The sequence below is a fragment of the Sminthopsis crassicaudata genome, chromosome 3, assembly GCF_048593235.1.
Source record: "Sminthopsis crassicaudata isolate SCR6 chromosome 3, ASM4859323v1, whole genome shotgun sequence".
Lineage (NCBI taxonomy): Eukaryota > Metazoa > Chordata > Mammalia > Dasyuromorphia > Dasyuridae > Sminthopsis > Sminthopsis crassicaudata.
In genome coordinates this window covers 131,153,902-131,180,805 of record NC_133619.1, presented here as the reverse complement: position 1 = coordinate 131,180,805, position 26,904 = coordinate 131,153,902, and the positions used below count along the sequence as shown (strand labels likewise).

At 33.3% G+C, this 26,904-nt stretch overlaps 1 protein-coding gene across 1 annotated transcript; it reads left to right on the top strand.

Moving 5' to 3' along the window:
• Nucleotides 1-17,912: 17,912 nt before the first annotated feature.
• On the top strand, nucleotides 17,913-21,556 carry SLITRK1 (SLIT and NTRK like family member 1). Its single transcript, XM_074299340.1, has one exon. The coding sequence runs from the start codon at nucleotides 18,228-18,230 to the stop codon at nucleotides 20,316-20,318; it is 2,091 nt and encodes a 696-aa protein (XP_074155441.1). The 5' UTR covers nucleotides 17,913-18,227; the 3' UTR covers nucleotides 20,319-21,556.
• Nucleotides 21,557-26,904: the final 5,348 nt, after the last annotated feature.

Here is a 26,904-nt window from a genome sequence, read left to right as displayed (position 1 = left end):
GAAGAGGAAGGAATTTATGACCAAAGAAGAATTAGAGATCATTATTGGTCACAAAATAGAAAATTTTAATTATATGAAATTGAAAAGTTTTGTAGAAATAAAACTAATGCAGACAAGATTAGAAGGGATGCAATAAACTGGGAAAACATTTTTACAGTCAGAAGTTCTGATGAAGGCCTCATTTCCAAAATATATAGAGAATTGACTCTGATTTATTATAAATCAAGCCATTCTCCTATTGATAAATGGTCAAAGCATAAGAAAAGACAATTCTCAGACAAAGAAATTGAAACTATTTCTAACCATATGAAAAGATGCCTCAAGTCATTATTAATCAGAGAAATGCAAAGTAAGACAACTCTGAGATACCACTACACACCTGTCAAGATTGATTAGAATGATAGGGTAGATTTAGATATAGAATAGATCTTTTCTCTATTTTGCTCATTTTTAAAGGTTGATGTCTGCTTTCAGTGCAATGAGGATCTTGTACCAAGCTTCCTCTGTAGAATACAGCACCTTTTTTCTATCCTGGGACATTCCTGCTGACTTCCTTCCTGTGCTGTGTGGCCATTGCCAAGTCCCACCTTGTTCTGGGTTTAAGTAGTTCACTATTTGCCTTTTGTATTTGTGTTGGATATCTCACATCTCATTTCCTGATCCACTGGCTTCTGAACCAGGAGAATAGTCAACCTACGCTTAGTAGCTAGAATAGACAAACAGAGAACAATTTCATTTTTAGTAAGAGATGGTAACATTTCACTAGTAGATGTAATCTTCCCAAGAACATCAACTAGCCAAGTTCCATCAGATTGAAAACTTTTTCACTCAAAATTCTGGGTGCAATATTCTTTGTTCACACCAGAATTAGGTATGTTTTTCTTAAAGGGTACTTCTGCATCACAGACTTGACTAAGTAAGCCACATTTTAGATTCAAAAATCAGGTATGACAAACTTTTTTATTATCATTATCTTTATTTTTTAATTATTTATTTCTTCATTTGTTTAGCTTACTGCTAGTTTGGTACTTAAGTCATCATATAAACCATGCCAACACTAGACTACCAGTGGAACACTGTAAACAACCTTACACAAATTTTAAATTATTTTTTATTCTTTTCTTGGGTAATTCAGATTAAATATCTTTTAACAAAAAAAAAAAAAAACACATAATAATTTGTGCTTATACATGTACTTTTTTACATATTTCCTTATTAATCATGTTGGGAGGAAAAAAATCAAAACATCTATCATCTATCTATCTATCTATCTATCTATCTATCTATCTATCTATCTATCTGCTGTTACTTTGACCCATACCTTCTATCCTATTCTTTAATCCGCAACAATTCAAACATTTAGTTTAAGTCTAGTCTCAAGCTCTATCAAGCTTTTTCGTGTCATGAGAAATTTAATAGTCTCAAGTTTGGTACACAGTGCTTCACTTATAGCAGGTTGTTTAAATGCTAATTAATCCACCTGCAAGAAATGGGGGGGAAAAACTGTGGCAATGTTTCCAACACACATATTATAGAAAGAACTAAAGTGACACAAACTTTTCTCTGTCTCATATATGCCTTAGAAAAAATATCTAACCTGAAAACTCTTATGCATGGTTGGTATATGAAATGATCCAACCATTCTGAAGAGCAATTTGGAACAATTTTCAAAGGGCTATCAAACTGTGCATATCTTTTCATCCAACAGTGCCAGTACTGAATTTGTATCCCAAAGAAATCATAAAAAGGGAAAAAACCTACATGTGCAAAAATATTTGAGCAACTTTCTTTGTGGTGGCAAAGAATTGGAAAATAACTAGACTCCTATCGATTGGGAAATGGCTGAATAAGTTACAGTCTATGAAAATAATGGAATATTATTGCTCTCTAAAAATGATGAATAGGCTGATGTTACAAAGTCTTTGAAAGATTTACATGAACTGATTCTGAGGGAAAGAAGCAGAACCAGGAAAATATTGTGCACAAGAACAGCAAGATTTTGCAATGATCAATTATGACACACTTGATTCTTCTCAGCAATTCAGTGATCCAAGGCAATGCCAATAAATTTTGGATGGAAAATATCATCCACATCCAGAGAAAGAATCATTGAGACTGAATGTAAATCAACACATTTGATGGACAGTCAAAGGACTATTGACAAGAAATCAACATCAACTCTATTATTATCAAACAAGCATGAAATCAAATACAGACTCTGAGATAGATTGTGTCTATATTGACTGAATACCAGGTAAGTACAGATAGTTTCATCATCATATAATTGTCTGTGTGATAACATTTTACTGATTGATTCTGCAACATTAATTCATTAAATTGTCCTGACCATATTGTGTTTAAAATCTATGGTAATAAAAAGTTAACAATCATAACAATAAAAGCATATATTCTTGAAATGGAGGAAAACAAACAAAGAAAAAGAACAACTTCAAAATCAAAAGATATATGTTCCACCTTTAATAATACTGACCTTCTCTGATGTCTAGAAATTGTGATGGATTGATTGTCCACATACTTTCTATATCAGATAGCTCCCCCAGAAGTCAATATTATATATTCTAGGTAATTGGAAGACAGCTAACTATCTCATCTTGTATGGGAAATTGCACTTATTTTGATGTCTGAGAACATTAGCACTGGATTTTAATCAACTATAATACATGGTTATTGGAAAAAGAAATTTTTTATCTGTTTATATCACACTCAGTTCTTAGGGAAAAACAAAACAAACAAGCAAGTAAAAAAAAGCCATATAATATTCTTCCTAATACTACCATATTCAAAAGAAATCAAATGAAAATTTAAAACAAGTAATAAATGCTGTTATTTTAAAACAATGAATTTCTTTTACAGGCAGATTAGATATGATTAGATCATAAGGTCATATATTTAAAAGGAAAGAAACTCAGGTGAAAGATATTGACCCAATTATCACAATTTACACTCTCATGAGATAAAGCAGAGATATTATCACTTTCTTACAGTCATTCTGCTAGAGCAAAGCATCTTAAACTGGGGGCCATGACCCCACATGAGATTGATTAACTGAATGTAGGTGTCACAAAATATTGACAGCATTAAGTTTTCTGAATCCACTAACCAAAATTCAAAATTAAATGTATAATGAATCTGAAATGTTCTTAGCAGCATTTGTCTTTGTTGCATCATGAAACTTAACTGCAGCTTTGATGCTGAACACACAACATGCATATTTTGCACTGCACATGCACCAATGATTTCAGAAATAACTTGACTCTAATTCTAGATGTGGGCTGGTAAAAATCAGTTAGGCAAAAATGGGTTACAAGTGGAAGTTTAAGTAGCTCTATGCTAGGATAGTATAAATACCAGCAGAGTCAGTATTCAAACTAACGTTCCTTGACTCCAAATACAACAATTTTCCTAGTTCACACAGTTTTAAATTATAACTTCATAGTAGATTCTGTTCCAGTCTTTTAGCTTTGCTCTGTATATATCACCCTGCTTAAAGTGAGTTTCCTGTAAACAACATATTGTAGGATTTTTTTCTTTTAATCTAATCTGCTATCTACCTCCGCTTTATGGGGGAGTTTACCCCATTCACATTTATGGTTAAAATCACTAATTCTGGATTTCCTGCTATCTTGTTAATCCCAGATTATACTTTTTCTGATTTCCTTCCTCCTTCCCCCTTCCCAAGTATTAAACTTGTGAGCACCACTTGCCTCTTTCTTTAGGATCCCTGCCCCCCCCACTTTTTCTTGCCCCTTTTTCTCACAATTTATGTATTCCCTTCTATTTAGCTACTCTTTGCCTTTTCCCTTTTCCCCTCCCAATTTTCAATGAGGTGGGAGAATTTTCTCCATAAATAGAATATGTCTAATATTTTTTTCTCTTTAAGCCAGTTTTGATGAAAGTAAGATACATATTATGTTCATCCCCCTCCCTTCTTTTCCTCAGATACAATAGGTGTCCTTTAGGGCATCATTTCTCAAACATAGAGAGAACTTAGAGAAATTTACAAAAAATATGAGCCATGCCCCATGCCCCAAATGATAAATGATCAAAAGATATGATCTGTGCTCAAAGACCTATAAATTCATGAATATCCTGACTTAATAAAACCACTATTAGGCATGAACAACAAAAGAGATTAAAAAAAAAAAAAAAGGAAAATGACCTATGTGTACAAAATGTTAATAGCACCTCTCTTCTCAGGACAAAAAATTGGAAATTGAGGGGATGCCTATCAATTACAGCCCAATAAACTATGGTATGTATTTGTGATGGAATATTATTCTTCTATTGGAAATGATGAGCCAGATAATCTCAGGGAAAAAATATCCTAGAAAATCCTCCATGAACTTAAGCAAAGCGAAATGTACTGTATATAAATAATAGCAATTTTCTCAAATCCAAAGAAGGAACTGATTGTGTCTGAATACAAACTGAAACATTCTCTATTTTTCTCTCTCTTTGTTTTCATTTATTTTTTCTTGAGGATTTTTGTTTTCATTTGGGCGAGAGATCTGTTTTCTTTCACTTTTGTGGAAAAGCTAGAAAAGGAGCGAATTAAAACCACCCAGTCAATCACTAAACATGAAATTCTAAAAATAAAAGGAGAGAATAATAAAATTGAAAGTCAAAAAAACTACTGAATTAATAAATAAAACTGAGTTGATTTTATGAAAAAAAACAACAAAATAGATAAACCCTTGGCAAATTTGATTAGAAAAAGGAAAGAGGAAAATCAAATTGTTATTCTTAAAAATGAAAAGTGAGAACTTGACCCTAATGAAGGGGAAATTAAAGCAATAATTAGGAGTTACTTAGCCCTACTTTGTTTCAAAAAATTTGATAACTTAAATGAAATGGATGAATACCTTCCAAAATATAGCTTGCCCAGATTAACAGAAGGAAGATGTAAAAAGTTTAAACAGTGCAATTTTATTTTTTTTAATTAAAATTTTTATTTTTTTTAATTTAAATTTTATTTATTTTTATTTTATAATTATAACTTTTTAAAGTACATATGCGTGGACAATTATTTATTTATTTATTTATTTATTTGTTTGTTTGTTTGTTTGTTTGTTTGTTTGTTTGTTTTTTTATTTATTTTTTTACTTAGGCAATTGGAGTTAAGTGACTTGCCCAGGGTCACACAGCTAGGAAGTGTTAAGTGTCTGAGATCAAATTTGAACTCAGGTCTTCCTGACTTCGAGGCTGGTGCTCTAATCCCTGTGCCACCTAGCTGCCCCCATGAGTAATTTTTTACAACATTATCTCTTGCACTGACTTCTGTTCCAATTTTTCCCTTGTCTCCCTCCATCCCTTTCCCTAGATGGCAGGCAATGTGTTATAGTGTATCCTAGATATAATATATGTGTGCAGAACCGAATTTCTTGTTGCACAGGAAGAATTTGATTCAGAAGGTAAAAATAACCTGGGAAGAAAAAAATGCAAACAGTTTATGCTCATTTCACAGTGTTCCTTCTCTGGTGTAACTGATTCTGTCCTTCATTGATCAATTGGAAGTGAATTAGATCTTCTCTTTGTCAAAGATATCTACTGCTATCAGAATACATCCTCATACAATATTGTTGTTTAAGTGTATAATGATCTCTTGGTTCTGCTCATTTCCTTTAGCATCAGTTCACCTAAATCTCTCCAAGCCTCTCTGTATGCATCCTGCTGGTTATTTCTTACAGAACAATAATATTCCATAACATTCATATACCACAATTTACCCAGCCATTCTCCAATTGATGGGCATTCATTCATTTTCCAGTTAGTTTCTAGCCCAAAAAGAACTGCCACAAACATTTTGGCACGTAGAGGTCCCTTTCCCTTCTTTAGTATTTCTTTGGGATATAAGCTCAATAGTAGCACTACTGGATCAAAGGGTATACACAGGTTGATAACTTTTGGGAATAATTCCAGATTACTCTCCAGAATGGTTGGATTTTTTCACAACTCCACTAATAATGCATCAGTGTCACAGTTTTCCCACATTCCCACCAACATTCATCATTAATTTTTCCTGTCATCTTAGCCAATCTGACAGGTATGTAGTGGTATCTCAGAGCTGTCTTGATTTGCATTTCTCTGATCATTAGTGATTTGGAACATTCTTTCATATGAATGGAAATAGTTTCAATTTCATCATCTGAAAATTGTCTGTTCATATCTTTTGACCATTTATTAATTGGAGAATGATTTGATTACTTATAAATTAGAGTCAATTCTCTGGAAATGAGGCCTTTATCAGAACCTTTAATTGTAAAAATGTTTTCTCAGTTTGTTGCTTCCCTTCTAATCTTGTTTGCATTAGTTTTTAAACAGTCCCATTTTTGAAAAATAAATAGAACAAGCTATTAATCAACTCCCTAAGAAAAAATCTCCCTGGACCAGATGGATTCACATGTGACTTCTGCCAAACATGTAAAGAACAATTAACTCCAGTGCTATAGAAACTATTTGAAAAAAATAGGGATTTAAAGAGTCCTACCAAATTCCTTTTTTGACACAGACATGACACTGATACCTAAACTAGGTAGGTTGAAAACAGAGAAAGAAAATTATAGACCAATCTCTCTAATGAATATTGATGCAAAAATCTTAAATAAAATATTAGCAAAGAGATTACAGAAAACCATCCTTAGGATAATACAAGAAGGTTTTATACCAGGAATGAAGGGCTGGTTCAATAATAGGAAAACTATTAGCATAATTGACTATATCAGTAACCAAATTAACAAAAGTCCTATGATTACCTCAATAGATGCAGAAAAAGCATTTGATAAGATCCAACATCCATTCCTCTTAAAAACCCTTGAGAGTATAAGAATAAATGGACTTTTCCTTAAAATAGTCAATAGCATCTTTTTTAAAACTATCAGGAAGCATCATATGTAATGGGGATACACTGGAACCATTCCCAATAAGATCAGGAATGAAACAAGATTCTCCACTATCACTATTACTATTCAATATTGTATTAGAAATGCTAGCTTCAGCAATAAGACTTGTGAAAGAGATTAAAGGAATTAGAGTAGGTAATTTGCAGATGATATGTTGATATACTTAGAAAACCCCAGAAAGTCTACTATTAGAAATATTCCCCAACTTGAGCAAGTTACAGGATACAAAATAAATCCACATAAACTCTTAGCATTTTTATATATCATCAACAAAATGTAACAGCAATAACTACAAAGAGAAAGTCTATTCAAAATAACTGTCGATAGTATAAAATATTTGGGAATCTATCTGCCAAAGGAAAGTCATGGAGTATATGAGCAAAACTACTAAACTGTTTCTTCACAAATAAAGTCAGATCTAAACAAATGGAAAAAATATTAAGTGCTCTTGGATGGGCCGAGTGAATATAATAAAGATGACAGTATTACCTAATCTATTTATTTATTTAGTGCTAAACCAATCAAACTTCCAAGAAACTATTTTAATGACCTAGAAAAAAATAGCAACAAAATTCATATGGAAGAACAAAAAGTCAAGAATTTCAAGGGAACTAATAAAAAAAAAATCAAATGAAGGCAGCCTAGCTGTATTGTATCTAAAACTTTATTATAAAGCAGTGGTCACCAAAACTATTTGGTATTGGCTAAGAAATAGACTAGTTGATCAGTGGAATCAGTTAGATTAGGACAAAATAGTCAATAATTATAGCAATTTAGTTTTTAACAAACCCAAAGATACCAACTTTTTGGATAAAAATTCACACTCAATACTGTATACCAAGATAAGATCAAAATGGGTTCATGATTTAGGCATAAAGAACAGATTATAAATAAATTAGAAGAAAATAGGATAGTTTATCTCTCAGACTTGTGGAGGAGGAAGGAATTTATGACCAAAGAATAACTAGAGATCATTATTGATCACAAAATAGAAAATTTTGATTATATCAAGTTAAAAAGTTTTTGTTCAAACAAAACTAATTCAAATAAGATTAGAAGGGAAGCAATAAACTGGGAAAACATTTTTACAATTAAAGGTTCTGATAAAGGCCTCATTTCCACAATACATAGAGAATTGATTCAAATTTATAAGAAATCAAGCCATTCTCAAATTGATAAATGCTCAAAGGATATGAACAGACAATTTTCAGATGATGAAATTAAACCTATTACTATTCATATGAAATGGTGTCCCAAATCACTATTGATTAGAGAAATGCAAATTAAAACAACTCTGAGATACCACTTTATACCTCCCAGATTGACTCAGATGATAGGAAAAGATAATGGCAAATGTTGGAGGGGATGCAGGAAAACTTGGACACTGACACATTATTGTTGGAGTTATGAACGGATCCAACCATTGTGGAAAGCAATTTGGAACTATGCTCACAAAGTTATCAAACTGTGCATATCCTTTGATCCAGCAGTGTTACTATTGGACTTACATCCTAAAGAGATATTAAAGAAGGGAAAGAGACCCTTTTGTGCCAAAATGTTTGTGGCAGCCCTTTTTGTAGGGGCTAGAAACTGGAAATTGAATGGAAGCCCATCAATTGGAGAATGGCGTGGTAAATTGTGGTATATGAATGTTATGGAATATTATTGTTCTGTAAGAAATGACCATCAGGATGAATACAGAGTGTCTTAGAGAGACTTACATGAACTGATGCTAAGTGAAATGAGCAGAACCAGATCATTCAACAACAATCCTATATGAGGATAAATTCTGATGAGAGTGGATATCTTCAGCAATGAGAAGATCCAATTCAGTTCCAATTGATCAATTGAACAGAACCAGCTACAGCCAGATAAAGAACAATGGGATATGAATGTGGACTACTTGCATTTTTGTTTTTCTTTCCAGGTTATTTTTACCTTTCTGAGTCCAATTTTTCTTTTGCAACAAGAGAACTCTACAAATATGTACACATATATTATAATTAAAATATGCTTTAACATGTTTAATATGTATGAGATTGCCTGCCACCTAGGGGAGGAGGTGGAGGAAAGGAAAGGAAAAATTGGAACAGAAGTGATTGCAAGGGACAATATTGAAAAATTAACCATGTATATGCCCTGTCAATAAAAAGTTATAATAAAAAAAAAGAAAAAAAATAGAGAAATGAGGCCCTGTAAAAGGCTGAAACTATTAAAATGTATGCTTGAGTCAGACATCTAAGCACTTAAGGCTAATTACCTATTCCCTATAAGACAATGACTCAGCATATGTTTGGCAAAATGGCCCTTCTCACCATTGGTGCTGGCTCAATGTATGATATTAAGATAAGGTTTAGGGGTCGGGTGGCAGAGGCCAGAGACTCAGTTGACTGCAGGATAAGGAGGAGAAAGGTGGAGATTCTGGACTCCAAAATCAAGAAGAGATCTTTCTCAAAACTCCTGGCAATTTGCCTGTTTCTTTAACTTCTCCTCCTAAAGATCAAGGACTTTTACTTAACTTGACTCTGGCTGATCCTGAGAACTCCAGAGAGCTAGTTTAGACTTAACAAGGCCCAATCAGAGAAATAATTATTATTGCTAATGGTATCTTTACCATTTATTCTTTTTGTCCTTTCACCCTGTCCTTCCTCATTTTTTTTTTTTTTTTTTACTGATCACTCCCTCCCCCAATATGTCCTCTCTTTTATCACCCTCCTCTCCTTCCCATAACACATTCTGTACTTATTTTCCTACAGAATAAGATAGATTTCTATATACCTATGTTATTTCTTCTTTGATCCAATTCTGATAAGAATAAGATTCACTTATTAACTCTCTCTGTCCCTGCTTCCCCTCCACTTTTAAAGCTTTTTTCAAGCTTTTTTTTTTTTAATTATACCTTTCAGAAAGACCAATAATTTTAAAATTCTCTCTTTGATCTATTTTCAAGATCAGCTGTTTTTCCAATAAGATATTTCACATTTTTTGATTTTTTTTCTTTTTTTTGGTTTTGCTTTATTGTATATTGATTTCTCATAAACTCATTAGCTTCAATTTGCTCGATTCTAATTTTTAATGAATTATTTTCCTTGGTGAACTCTTGTGCCTTCTTTCCCAATTGACCAATTTTGCTATTTAAAGCATTCTTCTGCTCAGTTTTTTTTTTTAATCTTCTTTTGCATCATTCTCATTACTTTTCCTAATTTTTCTTCTATCTCTTTGACTTGATTTTTAAAATCCCTTTTGAGCTCTTCCATGGCCTGAACACAATTCTTATTTTTCTTGGATACTTTGGACAGAGGGGCATTGACTGTATCATCTTCTAAGTATGTCCCTGAGAGGTTCAGAAGCCTCCAGCACTGCTGCTACTTCAGAGGTCTCACTTCACTGATATTAGTCCCCTAATAGTTGGACTAGTTTTTACAAAGAAATATTTACTTTCAAAGTATAATCACAAATATAGAAATATTCCCCTGAGTGAATTTCTATATTTACGAGAAATCAAATGTAACACATGACACAGAACAGAAATAAGTACTTTGGGTCCATTTATGAGAATCAGAGTAAAAGAGAGAAAGACCAGTAAAGAAGTCCTTACTCTTACTTTGATTTAATTAATGGTGCCTGTGTTTTGCCTATGACTTTTACTTTCTAGACACAATAGAAAGAAGCTCGGAGGAAAAAAAATCATTAACTAGAAAGACATGTGTCCTAGCTGGTCCAGTTTTAAAGAAGCAACCTATTTTAGCCAATAAAGGGACATTATCTCCACCCATTTTGTTGCAAGATACAGCATGCCTCCAAGGAGTTCTATGCATACACAGATAAGCCCCATTATACTTATATATAAAGAGAGAATACATTAACATAGAAGTTTATCTATGAGACTAACACAGCAATCATATTGACCCTATACACAAGTATACCAATTTTTACTTTTCTTTTAAGTACTCCATTATCTGAACTCCTTAAACTATTAGAATCTTGAAATATAATAATTAACCATATGATACTATTAAGAGTGTGAATTTGGGGCAGCTAGGTGGCACAGTGGATAGAGCAACAGTCCTGAAGTCAGGAGGACCTGAGTTATAATCTGTCCTCAGACACTTAACACTTCCTAGCTGTGTGACCTTGGCCAAATCACTTAACTCCAATTGCCTCAGGGGAAAATAAAGAAGAATGTAAATTTTCCTAACTAGATTATATGTTTTTGAACCTATTAGAAAAATACAGCTATTTATAGACCATCCATTATGTTTTCAGTACTGAAGTAGAAGATTAACAAATATCTAATAGTCTTAAATTGACTTAAACTCAGATTGGTTCAATTGGTTCAACTTTAATTATCTTCCAATTTAATTATCAGAATTTATATATATATTTTTTGTTCTCTGAAAGACATCTACTTCTAAGATGTTAGATTAATGTACTAATTGTTACCTAAATGAAAGAGGAAAAAAAAACAATTCTTAGATAAAGTATTGTGAAAGTAAGACTAATTTCCTATCTTTAATTATATTTAAGCATATACAATCAAATTTATCAAAAAAATATTCCTTTTATCTTTGAGGATTGACAAAAGTCTGTTTCATCAAAATTCTGTTTTTTTGTATTCCAGAAAGAAATACTTGTGAACCATTCTTTCAGTTAAATGTAACTTTCTTTTTTCTTCTGGTTTTGCTTTTACAAATAACATTAAGACTGACACAACAGTATATTTACCGGCTGGAAACTGGACCAAGATCTTACATTTAGAAAGTCAGTAGATAAATTAAGTATATGTTTGAATACAAACTGTGATTTCATCCTTTTTCTAGTCATTGCTACTATCATTTCAGAAACAGAGCAGGCCAGATAGGTTTAAGGAAATATATTTCCATTTTTTTATTATTTCATAAAAAAGTCATCACCAAGTGGCAAGTCTACTCTTTATGAGGCTTTACATACTTAGATTTTTTTTTTTCTGGGAAAATACTTTGTATTATTAAACCATACTCCATAATGTGTGTATGTATGTGTGTGTGTGTTTGAATGTGACACTGAATTTTATGTAAATTTATGTAAATAAATTTATGTAAATAAATAAATATATGCATTTATGTAAATAAATTTATGTCAATAAATAAAGTTTTCATTAGATTTTTAAATTATTTTTAAAAGACACTTTTAGGATACTAAAATGTCCTAATTACAGATCCTTATCTCTTCATTTAATTCCATAAGTCCAAGGATAACCAATTTTCCATTTCACCAATCCATAATAGAAGTCTTTTGAGGATATATAAATAACATACATATTTGTATGTATGTATGTATACATATATAATATAAATTAAATTCACGTTTTTTTTTCAGTCATAATCTCAATTCTTTAAATCTTCTTAGATTCCACAATTAGTTAACATTTACTATTACTAAGACAGTATTAATGTTTTAAAATGGCCTTTACAATTCTATAAAGTTTGAGACCATTGAAAGTAAATTTTTCTAAACATAAATAATATAACCGCTTCTCAAATTTATTGGATTAGATAATTGTCCAAATATAGTTCTTTTCCAGAATATATGTCTTAAAAGTAATTCACATCTTGGCAATATAAATCTTATCAATCCTTTTATTTATTTAGGATGGTACAATAATAATTATTTTTGAAATATATTTTGATATTGTAGTTCCCATGATAGTATTTCAATTTACAGTCACTTATATTGAGTGTTCCCAATGCTTATGATACACATAAGCAACGATTGACAGTTTGCACTTTTACATTTTTGTGACCCATTCTGACCTGTATTAAGTAATTTAAGGACTGCAACTCTCTAATTGAATGGTACTCCTGGATGATTGCATCCAGAAGGTCCAAAACAAGGTCTCCCATTGCCAATTTAAGTGCTTAAGCAATTTCTGCTCCCAGTAAGGAATTACTTCCCCACTTGAGACTGGTATGGGTAAGTGACTTAGAGAATTTCTCTACTACATTGGGCTCTAATTAAAAATACTCTTTCTAGAATAATCATTTATTTTCAACTACACCCATTTTTAAAACAGAAAACTTCTATGATCAGGTCACATTCTGTATATGCACTCTCATAGACATCTTTCCTATTCTACAGGTCCCCTATTACTAGCTGAATTTCTTTGCATCTGTCCAGAATTTGTCTATCTGTATTGTTATGTAGTTTGTATTTATTATGTTTTTTGCCTGCATGCTGCAAACAACATAATAAATTTCATGTTCATATCAGCTTTGCTTGCATCAATTTCCTGTGAAATATTCAACCCAGGTTCTTTCTCTAACCCAAGACATCAGGTCAACTATAGGAACATATAGGGCCAACTTTTTTTTTTATTATTTTAATAGTTTTTATTTACCAGATATATGCATGGGTAATTTTACAACATTGACAATTGCCAAACCTTTTGGTCTAATTTTTCCCCTCCTCCCCCCCCCCCCAGATGGCAGGTTGACCAATACATGTTCAATATATTAGAGTAAATTAAATACAATATATATATATATAAAACCAAAGAGTTGTTTTGCTGTACAAAAAGAATTGGACAATTAGCCAGTGAAGGAAATCCAAAATGCAGGTGGACAAAATTAGAGGGATTAGAAATTCTATGTAGTGGTTCATAATCATCTCCTAGAGAGAGTTCTTTTGCTGGGTGTAGCTGTTTCAGTTCATTACTGCTCTATTGGAACTGATTTGGTTCATCTCATTGTTAAAAATGGCCATATCCATCAGAACTGATCATCATATAGTATTGTTGTTGAAGTATACAATGATTTCCTGGTCCTGCTCATTTCAATAAGCATCAGTTCATGTAAGTATCTCCAAGTAAGGTCAACTTTAATATTGCTATGGATTTCTTAAAGTAGACATTGTAAGATTTCAAGCTTTTGATTTAGTTAATTTTTTAAAGCTATAAACAGAAACATTCTTAGGTTCTTTCTATCAGTGAGGATTTTTTTTTTTTACATTTTCTTTGGGAAGTATTCAATAACAATGACACTAGTGATATCAATATATATCTTCCTAAATGACACACTAAGCCTTGATGTTATTGATACTACAAATTAAGTATATAAACAAGATTGTATGTATAATGTTTAGGATATAATTTCCTGACACAAAATAGCACTTAGTAAATTCTTGAAGCCCGTATAAGGAAAAAAAGATTCACTGCCGTGCTTTGTACCACTAACACCTCACTCCCAAGATCAGAGGCCTACTTTAGTTAGCTCTTGTCTGTCCCCTGAAGATTTTTTTTTTCATGTTAAACTTTCCAAAAGGCTAAGAGTTTTCTATCACTCTCTTTATGGTTGGGACAAAGTTCAGTTCCTGTGAAAAGAATAAATCCTTGTGAGACTCATCCAATCATTTCTTTTTTGAGATAGCCAAAATCAATGGAAACCATCATGCCCCCTTACTGAAAACATATAAGAATGATTATTTGGTCTCTTTTCGAGGTATCAATAGTTACATCTGTAATTTATAAAAGATGGTGTTTCTTTGCTCCAGATGAAGCCTCTTTTTCTATAAAATAATAGGTTTGATCAAGGGCTCCCTTTAATAACTTCTCTCTTATCATTATCATTCCTTTTTGTCAACTTGATTTTACATTGTTAAAGATATATAAACATCTCTTGAGTTTTGATTATGATTTAACACAACTTACAAATTGTGATCATTCTATGATACATTTAGAATCTTTCGCACCAAAGTGCTAAAATGAGAGTTCATCTCTAAATAAATATTATCTATTTCCATTATCTGGCATGTCCTCTGTCTATAGCCTCAAAGATCAGAGAGTTTTGAGAAACTAAGCAACTGTAGGATTTCATGATTAAGCTCAAATAGATAAAATAGAATCCACTTAAGCTGTTCATAATTATACATGCTTCTTTAAAGACATGCTGAAATGTTTAGGTATCAGGTATCATATAGAAATCTCTAATTTATTGTTATTGTAATTATAATTATTGTAATTAATTTTTTGCATTTACTTTTTTGAAAAATATCCATGAATACATTATATTGATTGAGTTAGTGAATTAAATATTTTGTTCATCTGAAAATAATTACTTAAATATTATAGTCAGTTTTAATTAGCCCATTATGAAATATGTTTTATTAAACTCATATTTTAACATTATTTTTCTGAACTTTAATTTAATTATCTCTATGGCTTTATTACTTGATTATCTGTTTTTCTTTTCTTGTTGCTTTTCTAAGAGTTCAAGGATATTATCTATCAGTATTTGGGGAAAATGGATACATTCTGAACTAGTTAGGAAAATATATCCTCAGATGAACATTGGTCACTGACTGGAGTTCTTGGAGTTTGCAGAGGATTGACATTTTGAGAAGATATAAATAGGAATAAAGGAATAAAAAATTTAACTATATCATTTAATTAAATATGAATATTTATGGATTTCTGATTCCAATGATATCTCAATCTTCTCATCTCTCCTTTAAGAATCAGATTTTAAAATATGCTTCTTAGACAAATCTCTTATTCAAGTAGAATAATATTATCCATTTAAGATTAAAATATTGATAATATTGTTTCATGCATTATAAGTGTTCATTATTCTCTATATAATATTTTAAAAAGAGCTTTAAACTTAAACAAATTTTCTCATTATTCAAAACAAAAGTATAGGCCTTTTATTTTAGGGAGTCCATATTCTCTGAGATTTTCCACATTTATGACTGATAAAGGAAGATAAAATGTTCCCTTATTTATCCTGACTTCTAAGTCTTCCAAACTCAGAAAGGAAGGGAGACAAAACTCCTGATTGGTGCACTGTCTTTTCTGTTACTCATACTGAATTTAGAATAGTACCTTCATTTTTTGTTTGTTTGTTATATACATCATATCTTCTTGTCAAATGAAATATTAGATTCTATTTAAATGATACATCCTTTACTTCTCACTAATTTTCCTTTTTAAGATTTCTTTTTATCCAACCTTTTTGCCATCTAGTCTTTTCAAATGCATATTTTCCAAAATATGTGATCTTTTAAGCAAAGAAAAATGATGCCAATATAATTCAGAATTTGTATATTATCTTTTTTTCCCCCTAAAATATAAATTGAACATCACAGAATTAAGTTGGGGAAGAGGAGAACGTTTGGAAATTCCAAAAATTAAGAAGAAATGCCATAATTTGGATTGTGAGACTGCAGATTCCTTAAGGTTTTAAACTGATGGCAGTAAATCATATTTCTAGTATGAACTCTCAAGTCCTTTTTGTCCATCCTTCACTGAATGTGGCATTATATAGGCTCAGTTAGATAAAATTGATACTTCTTTGAACTGGATAATCAGAGTTCCTGTTCTGGATATATGCACTCAAATAAGTGAACCAAATGAGCTTAGTTTTCAGTTGTCTTAGTTCAGGGTTTTTTTTTTTTTTTGTTTGTTTGTTTTTGTTTTTGTTTTTGTTTTTTGCATTTGTAACTTGGATTTTGCCTGCACCACACAAGATGAAACTGCTTATTTGATTCCCAGCATTTGGAAAACCTTCAGAATGATGAAGAAACTTTTTTTTTTTTCAAATCATGAGTAATCCTAAAATGACTCCCCTTTCTCTTCTTTCCCTGCCCCCAATGCCATCTATTTGATCTGAAATTAAATGCAGAAAAATGCATTGCATTTTCAATCACAGTCATTTAAAAAACGTTAGGAGAATATGAGTAGAAAAAAAAATCGTTTATATAGTCAAACCATTGAAACCACTACAAAGTAGGAGCAATTAGTAGCCTGAATAAATTATTATACAACCAAATCCTCCTTCCCCCTCCCTAAGGTTATATATGCATACATACATGTATGTGTATATTTGTAATCTGTAATTCAATGCAATGATGATTTAACGTTCCAAAGAAAATGCTTCGAAAAACAAACAAACAAAAAAAGTAGAAGGAAACATTGCACTACTGCAGGAAAGAAAAATTGCATTTAAAGCAACGATGAAAATGGCGTGCAGCATAATTACCTGAAATTGCTATTCGCTTGACACCCTGACACTAATTTTATTCAAGCCATTGGGAAATAAAAATTATAAAAGCGCTTCTTTCCAAACGTCAGTCCTTGGGTGGGTGGTGGGTGTTTAGGGGATAGGTAGGGTGGAGGCAGGAAGGAAAGGGTAAACTTTCCAGTAACCAAAAAAGAATTAAACAATCTATTTAGGATAAGCGTCTATATAGATCGACAATCTTTAATGCCAACATTTTTAACGCTTGCCCTGTACGTAGATTGATTTTTTTTTTTTTCTCCAGCTTTCCCTCAGCAGATGGATTTTTGCTACTGCAGATCAGCAGAGGGTGTCAGATCTTTCAGAGTGCACCAGGCTGGAACGAGCAGAGCTTCTTAGTAACTCTCTGTTTCCCCTCCCCACTCTCGCTCTTTTTCCCTTCTTCTCTCCCCATCCCCCTCTTCTGAGTAATTCAGAAAGAGCAGAAGAAAGAGAAGCGAAACAAGGGAAGGAAAGAAACGTTAGTTAAGGAGAAAAGAGTGGAACCCCCAAAAAAGAATAGAACACAAGAAGAGGGGGAAGGATGGACAACCACAAAACGCAGAGATTGCGGAAATTTTGCAGCGCCATTGGCTCAGCAGCTATTCCTTAGGCTGGGGCGTGATTTCAGCACCAAGGGGAACTGGACAGCACCCAGAGGGGACTCCTAGGCTGAGAGCAACAGCAGCAGGAGCCGCTGCAGCAGCAGCTACAGCATCAGCAGCAGCATCAGCAGCCGGAAACCCTGCTTTGTAACAGAAAAGGCAAGGTCAGTTCGTTGCATAGCCATGCACAGGCACTTCGCCTGTACTACGCTGCACTCTCCCTGCTTGTGTCTAACATGCACTTGCTTCTAATTCCTAGTATTATTACTATTCAGATTAGTGAAGACAACTAGCAGAAATTCGACAGTTACGTTTTTTTGTGTTTTTTTTTTTTTTTTTTTTTCTTTTGGTGGTTTAAAAGGGGAGGGAGGGGGATTTTTCTACTTTTAAAATTTTTATTTTTGCGTGCCTTGCACTACGTGCCTGGATAGTTTGCGGATTTAATTATTGACTGGCGTCTGGACTGTTGCAGTGTGGGGGGGGAGGAGAGAGGAAAAAATCCACCCCCCCCCAAAAAACAAAACAAAAACAAAAACGAAAGCTCGTTTTTTTCTTCTTCTTCCTTGGGTTCGGACATTGAAGTGGTAAATGAACTTGAACTGTGTCTGTGACAAACAGGATGATTGTTGTTACTTTGTGATGAGATCGGGGATGAATTGCTCAGTTTAAAAATGCTGCTTTGGATTCTGTTGCTGGAGACGTCTCTTTGTTTTGCCGCTGGAAACATTACAGGGGACGTTTGCAAAGAGAAGATTTGTTCCTGCAACGAGATAGAAGGGGATCTGCACGTAGACTGTGAGAAAAAGGGTTTTACAAGTCTGCAGCATTTCACTGCCCCAACTTCCCAGTTTTACCATTTATTTCTGCATGGAAATTCCCTCACGCGACTTTTTCCTAATGAGTTCGCTAACTTTTATAATGCGGTTAGTTTGCACATGGAAAACAACGGCTTGCATGAAATTGTTCCCGGGGCTTTTCTGGGACTGCAGCTGGTGAAGAGACTCCATATCAACAACAACAAGATTAAATCTTTTCGAGAACAGACTTTCCTGGGATTGGATGATCTGGAATACCTCCAGGCTGATTTTAATTTATTACGAGATATTGACCCGGGAGCATTTCGGGATTTAAACAAGCTGGAGGTACTCATTTTAAATGACAACCTCATCAGCACCTTACCTGCCAATGTGTTCCAATATGTTCCCATCACCCACCTCGACCTTCGGGGAAATAGACTTAAAACATTGCCTTATGAGGAGGTCTTGGAGCAGATCCCAGGCATTGCTGAAATCCTTTTAGAGGATAACCCCTGGGACTGCACTTGTGATCTGTTGTCTCTGAAGGAATGGCTAGAAAACATACCCAAAAACGCACTTATTGGACGTGTAGTCTGTGAAGCCCCCACTAGACTGCAAGGGAAAGATCTTAATGAGACCTCAGAACAAGATTTGTGCCCTTTGAAAAACCGAGTGGATTCTAGTCTTGCAGCACCCCCTGCCCAGGAAGAGACCTGTGCTCCTGGCCCCATTCCAACTCCCTTTAAGATTAACGGCCAAGAAGATCCTGCCACTCCAGGGGCTGCTCCAAATGGAGGTACAAAGATTCCAGTGAACTGGCAAATCAAAATCAGACCTACTGCGGCGGTATCAGCAATCAATGCCAAAAACAAACCTCCAGGCAGAAGTATGACCTGTCCGGAGATATGCAGCTGCGACCAGATCCCAGATTCGGGACTAAAGGTGAATTGCAATGATCGAAACGTGAGCAGTCTGGCAGATTTGAAGCCCAAGCCCTCCAATGTACAAGAGCTGTTTTTGAGAGATAACAAGATTCACACCATTAGGAAAGCTCACTTTCTGGATTATCGGAACCTGAATCTGTTGGATCTAGGAAACAATAATATTGCAACGGTGGAGAACAACACCTTCAAGAACCTTTTGGACCTAAGATGGCTATATATGGATAGCAACTACCTGGATACCCTGTCCCGAGAGAAATTCACTGGGCTGCTGAACCTTGAGTACCTGAATGTGGAGTTTAACGAGATCCAGCTGATCCTCCCAGGTACCTTCAATGCTATGCCCAAATTGAGGATACTCATTCTCAACAACAACTTGCTGAGATCCCTGCCTGTCGACGTGTTTGCGGGAGTCTCTCTTTCTAAGCTAAGTCTCCACAATAACTATTTCCTGTACCTCCCAGTAGCGGGGGTATTGGATCAGTTAACCTCCATCATACAGATAGATCTGCATGGCAACCCCTGGGAGTGCTCTTGCACAATTGTGCCTTTCAAACAATGGGCAGAGCGCCTGGGTCCCGAGGTGATCATGAGTGATCTGAAGTGTGAGTCTCCGGAAGACTTCTTTAAAGCAGATTTTATGTTCCTCTCCAATGACGTGATGTGCCCCCAGCTGTATGCAAAGATCTCGCCTACGTTAACTTCACACAGTAAAAACAGCACTGGGTTGGCGGAAACAGGGACTCATTCCAATTCCTACCTAGAGACCAGCAGGGTCTCTATTTCGGTGCTGGTCCCGGGACTCCTGCTGGTGTTTGTCACCTCTGCCTTCACAGTGGTTGGCATGCTCGTGTTTATCCTGAGGAACCGAAAGCGGTCAAAGAGAAGGGATGCCAACTCATCTGCATCTGAAATCAATTCCTTACAGACTGTCTGTGATTCTTCTTACTGGCACAACGGACCTTACAATGCAGATGGAGCCCATAGAGTTTATGACTGTGGCTCTCACTCCCTATCAGACTAAAAACCCAGGGCAACGGGTGGGGGAGGGGAGGCGGGAGCATTTCCACAAGTTTCACAGCTATTGCAACCCTGAGGTTAAAGAAATCTTGATTCCTGTGCTTTGTCTGCTCGCCCACGCCAAAGCGTGATCGGCATCAATCAATCAATCAATCAACCACCCTAGGAGGAGAGAGTTCTGGCCTCTCAGCTCTCTTTTGGGAAAGCCAAACAATGCAAAGACTGTGGCATAACAAGGGGAACCGAAGCCAGCTCGCTAGCTCTAAAATCCCTTTTGAGAAGCAGCCAAGCTGGGGCAGCGCTTCTTACATCTGATTATGCCCTTAGTGAGCCTTGGAGACTAAAAGGAGGGCAGAAGACAGACTTGGCCAAACTCTTATAGGGCGAGCGATTGTTATTGTCCTATATATATATATATGTATAAATATACCTACGTCTATATATATATATATAGATAGATATCTATTTTTTCCCCTGTGGATTAGCCCCGTGAGGAGGGGGACACGATGGCCTCCCTGCTGACACTTCAGGGACGGGAAGTTGCACGAAGGCATGAATGTAATGTAAATAAATGACTCGGATTCCGAACAAAAAGTGCTGCATGGCTCGCATGGATACAACGCACCCCAGGGACGCTCCCCCTCCCACTCAACCGGAGACAGCGTCTAATTCACACCATCCACCCTCTTACCTGATAAGTCCCATCGTATCAAACTTTCTATAAACAAAATACAGTATAATCTAAAAGTGCCATTTTGCCATTTTTTTGTGATGATAGGCAGTACAGAAAGGTACATTTACTGTGAAAAATAATGTAAAGATTTTATTTAAGACATTTGCATGGATAGTCATCAGTTCATTTTATGAGTTAAAAATTTTACTTTCTTTGGAAAGGTTTTCCGGGGTTACTTTGGTATTTTTTTTTTTTTGTTTGTTTGTTTGTTTTGCTATTTTTCTATAAGTATCCAATAATGCCTTCCATCTGAATGTAAAATTAGTACCTTTGATTTCTATTATGGTATAAGTGTAAACATTCAAAAAATTAATTCCAAGGCAGTTAAGCATGACCAATTAATGTCACTCTAGTGCTTAGGCTGCAATCTTAATGGTAGCAATTCTGTGCTGGTGTAAATCTTACTATTAAGGAGAAAAAACAGAATCGAGGAAGCACGTGAAACTTACTAATTCTATCCGAGGATTTTATAATGGCATATTTTTTCAGTATTAAAGTGAAAATGTTTTCAACTCTGGGTCCTTATATTTTTCTAGCTTCATTTTTGCAAGTGGCTGCTATGGTATGTTTTGGCAGGGATGGGGGATGGAAGGGAAGGGGGAGGATCCCTTCTCTTGCTACATTAAGGCAGGTTCTCTAATCTTCGTTATTAATACCGACCCTTGGTGTCTTCGTTACTTCCACGTGAAGTTTAAATCATTTAGTTTCCCATCTTTCACCATATTCCCAATCCCGCACCTTCTCTCTCCCCCCCACCCCCCCAATGCGGCAGTGAATCCCTTTATTAATGCTGGAACTCCCTCGCTGTTGCTTCTGCTAGTGCTGCACACACTGCAGATATATTAGGGATGTTAGTGGAAATTTGATTTAATTGACTCTGCCTAGATCGGTCTCATTAAACAGAGTGGAGATTTCATTGGTCAGCACTCCTTGCTGAAACACAGCAGCCCTAATGACTGGCAGTTGAGATGCTACTGGCGATTTGACTTTAACAGCTGCTGGAAATGGTAAAACTAATTAGTGAAGGGAATCCCTTCCCCCTCATAACTGCACCTAGAAAATTGGTAAAGAAAACACACATCTTAACTCTGATCATCCACGTTAAAGAGGTTTTCTCTTACATCATTTGGCTTTCTGGTAGTGGCCCCTTAATTAACAGGGAAAGCATTGAAGTGCTCAAGGAAAAGTCTTTTTGTACATCAGGGACTAACAAAACTTCAAATACAAAATGGGTCTGCATTACAGTACATGCCCACCTTTGAGAAGTGCTATAAGAAATCGAAGATCACAGACATGGAGGAGAAATAAGTGACAGAAATCTAAACCGAATAGAAAAGGACCTCTGAAATCTTAAGGATAGAAGATTCTTCTAAAACTCATTTTCTAAAGGAGTATCATTTCACAGAAATGTGATGTTCGCAGGTTATTTAGTTTATATAGTACTTTTATAATAAAAATTCTAATATTAAATACAATTATTTCCCAAACCATTTCTCATTTTCTGCTTTGATTTTGATTATAAATTGTTCATTTTGATAGCACATTCAATGTGAGTGGGATTATTCTACTAGCAACAAAGGTCATGGATTTTTCTTTTGGGGATCATTAGGCCTTTCAAGTGAATGTCGAACAGGCTTCCTTAGATTAGTATTAGATCCTATTTTGGTTTTTGCAATAATTTAAAGTCAAGAAAAATGAAAACAAAATAAGAAAGAGGACACTAGCAAAATGTAGCATTACTTCAATAACAAGTATTATTAAGTGAAAAATATTTGTTTCTAAAAAACAAATAGCCTAGATTTTTACATAGGTTTTCAATTTGTAAAGTGTTTATAAAAGAATATGAATTTTCCTCTTCTTTATTTCATTGTATAGCATAAATTTATTCTAGTCTATGTGTGGTCCCATATACTTTAAGAACTCAGGTGAGGAAATAATAGATTATTAATATGTTTTATTCATTTCTGCATTTGTTTTTGATAAACTATTAAAATACCTATCATTTACAAAATGATGGATAGAGAGTAGCTACATCATTTTAACAAAATAAAAGCATCTAGAAAGGGTGTATTCAGTTTACAGATCATACATATGCTGCTCATTATGACAGATATAGTACATCTTAAAGATAAGTTATTCTTTATGTTTATTCTTTGAGAGACAGTAAAATAATGGTCATTTAAAACTTGGGTTGTCTTTGCCAGGATTGTGTCTAAGAAGGATAGTGTATTTAAATTAGGACAACAAAGATTTATGAATTGCAGCAATTTATGAATTATAGACATTCAAAGGCATTGAAACAAAATTAACTAGATATTGATTCTGATAAGATTAGCATTGCCAGAGTGTTATAATAAGACAATGTATGAAAAACACATGCAGAGAAGCAGAATGAATAATGCTCAAATATATCCAATGACTGACTATATAGAACATTTATTATTTAGACTGCCAATATTTTATTCATTTGGTAAAGTATCTCTGTCATAATATATATTCTATTTGCAAGATATATAATACATGCAGTCTCCCTACTTTTGTTTACATTTGCTTAGTCTCTTGTGGGATTTGTTTGTTTGTTTTGTTAGGTTTTTTTTTTTTGTTTGTTTGTTTTTTACTTTAAAGAGCCTGTATAACTGCCTTGTCACATGCAGTGTGTGAAATACGTTGCTTCCAGTTGAATCACTCTTCAATTCATCAAAGCAAAAGAGATTCCAGTTGTGCAGAATGTAAAAGGGAAGAAGACTGAGATATCTTGTTTAGTTCAGTTGCTTTAAAGGAATAGCTGTACTGTTGATGTAGCTAAGAATATCTTAGAATTTAAGTAGTTGCTATAGAAATTTATCCTTTAGCTATTGTATATGTTTATAAAGCAGGTAGCTAGAAAAGTTGATTAAACAGTAACATTTTATCCCCTAAAAAAAAAAAAAAAAAGATAGAAAGCTATGTATTGGATATATGTCTAGATAGAATTGTTGTATTTTAAAATATAAATTTAAAATCACATTGGTGATTCCAAGATAGTGTGTTTGGTTTTGGATCATGCAATTTTGTTAACAAATGTTTTCCTATTTGGGTAGAGGTCTCAGCAAATTTGTTGGGAGTGAGGAAAAGTCCAAGGGACAAGGGAAGTATCTATAAGGTATTTGATGGTTTCCACATCAGGTTCCCTGCTAGTTCTTTCAGAAAAAGCTATTTGTTTTGTTTGTATGCTTGTCTTATGACAATATGATAGGAATCTTTAAATGTGCTAATGGTTTAATTATGTTTATGTTATTAATTTGAATTTTAGGCCATTTTTCATTCAAAAATGAAAGCAATTCAAATCACTATAAACTGTGGTTTATTTTAAGGATTATTAGGTGATGTCAATAAGCTGTGAGTTGCCTTAAAGTGATATGTGAGCCACATAAAAATGGGTAAACAAATTCAGGGTCATTGCCTGAGATTATATTGCAGTTATAAAAATAACACAAATATGGATTACCTATGCAACTAACAATAGCATAGTGGGCTACTCTTTAGCACAGAACTTATCCTTAGTGTTCAACAACTTGAGGAAATGCCATCACATTGTTCCATGGTTATATATTGTTTATAAAGAGAATAACCCTAAAGAATGATTTCTTATTGAGGTTCATGTTACTTAGGCTTGAGTGCAGTGCTAGCTCATCATAGTGATCTATCAATATTTTCGTTAGATTTCAAATGTCTTCAATATTTTAGACAAAAAAAATATGGTCATAAGTACTTTAGGTTTCAAATTGAAATGGACATGAAGGAATTACATAGCATAAACCAAAATGAAACCCATTGGCCTCAATTATTTATTTTACTTTTTCAAAATGTATTTTGAATTTAATTACCCATAATTGAATTTATTTCATACCTTACTTCATTTTGCTTGGTCACAGCAAATCTTAGTGCAATTAGAATATTAAATATGACAATAAACTAAAACTTAGAGTATATGAATATCCAGATTATAATTTATACATCCAACCAAATATTTTGAGTGACTAATATGTGTAAAATATTATGATTGTGGGAAATGAGGATGAACTAAAATTTTGTCTCTGTTTTTAATGAGTTTATATGATAGTACAGAAAATATTGTACATGTGCAGATAACTATAATTCAAGCTAATTCAAGATATATCAAAAAGGTACCCTGAAAACATCTTTATTTTGATTGAGTTTTTTCCTTGTTACACAATTTTTAAAAAGATACAGTAAATTTGAGCTCAATTATGGGCCAAATAAAAAGAAACTTTTAGGATAGTTCAGATAATGTATTTTTTCCATTTGTTTTATTTTACTTTTTACATAGTCTGGCTTCATTTTTATCTAGAATGATATGTTTTCATGGGTACCAAACTAAAATGGAAATTAAGTCCATGACTTTCTTAACTTATGAGGTATGAATTCCAGGATAGTTGATTGGCTGTGCTGAAACACTCCTTTAAATAGACAATTTAATGACAAAATCAATGAAACTAATTGTTTGGTCTTGAGTACATTTATCAATAGGGAGATAAAAGAATTTTTCAATTTTTTTTTACTTTCAACCAGTTATCATACCATAGTAAATATCCAGTACTAATTTTTAATATGAGTAATTTATGCATGCCATAATTGTTTGCTTTATAAATATTAACTTGCATTTATATTTATATTAACACAATACCCAAGCTGTCTGAAAACAAAGGTAGAACAATGGTAAACATGGTTTTATACTAATAATTTACATCTAAAAGAGGTAAGAGTAGGTACAAACATTAATTTTTTACTATTTCTTTACAAAATTTATAAGGCTATTTTTGGTTACATTTATATTAGCAAGTATTCTATAATCTTTACATTTCTTATTTTACAAAATATAATGTTTAATATTTTATTTACTTGATATATTATTATTTATAAATTAGTTGTCTTCTGAATATTATAGGAATATTTAGGAGTGGGATAGCTACTTCTGAAAATCTGGAGTTGAAGAATCTTACATGAATTGAGATTCAATTTCTGATTTTCTGACTCATACTCTTTTCCTTTTTTTCTTTTTTTTTTTTTGGTAGAAAGAATCCTATTGCATCATTTTGATGAGAACAAAACAATTTATAGTAAAAAAAAAACATAGCAAATGATAAAAACTGAATCCTTAATATCATCAAAGATACAGAAAAAAAAAAAAAAAAAACTTGCTTTTGAGTAATGTGGGAAAGAAATGGAATAGTGGTCCTGTAATTTACATCTGGCATTTGTTATTATAAAGTTTGGCATATGATAATTTTTCACACTTTTAAACATGTTTGATTTGATCTTTTATTGATGTTTTTACCCTAAGATCAGTACAAGAACATTGGTATGATGGAAAGAACATTGGCTTGGAATCTCTTTTATTTGCTTAGTTTTATAATCACTTCAGTTCTCTAAGTCCATTTCCAGGTCTGTAAAATGGTTGCTAAAAAACAAAATAAAACACAAACAACCAAAAAAAAAAATACAAAACTTGTATCAATTATGTTATAGAAAATAAAATGAGATAATATACAATTAACTGTGAAGTATAACAAAATAAATTAATTATAGATTTATTGGGACAGTATTTTGATTAATAACTTACAATATATGTTTTAATAGAACATGTTTATTTTAGAAACTTACTTTTATCATTAATTAGGTATATGGATTAGTGACAAGGATGATACATTGTTATAGGATCCACCATGTTTTAATCTGTTTTAGTTTGTTGACTGTTTTTGAGTCATTTTATTATCTAATTTTATATGCCATATTGGATAACATTTAAGGGTAATCTGATTCAGTTGTTGAAAAAAGTAATTAGAGTATATAGGCC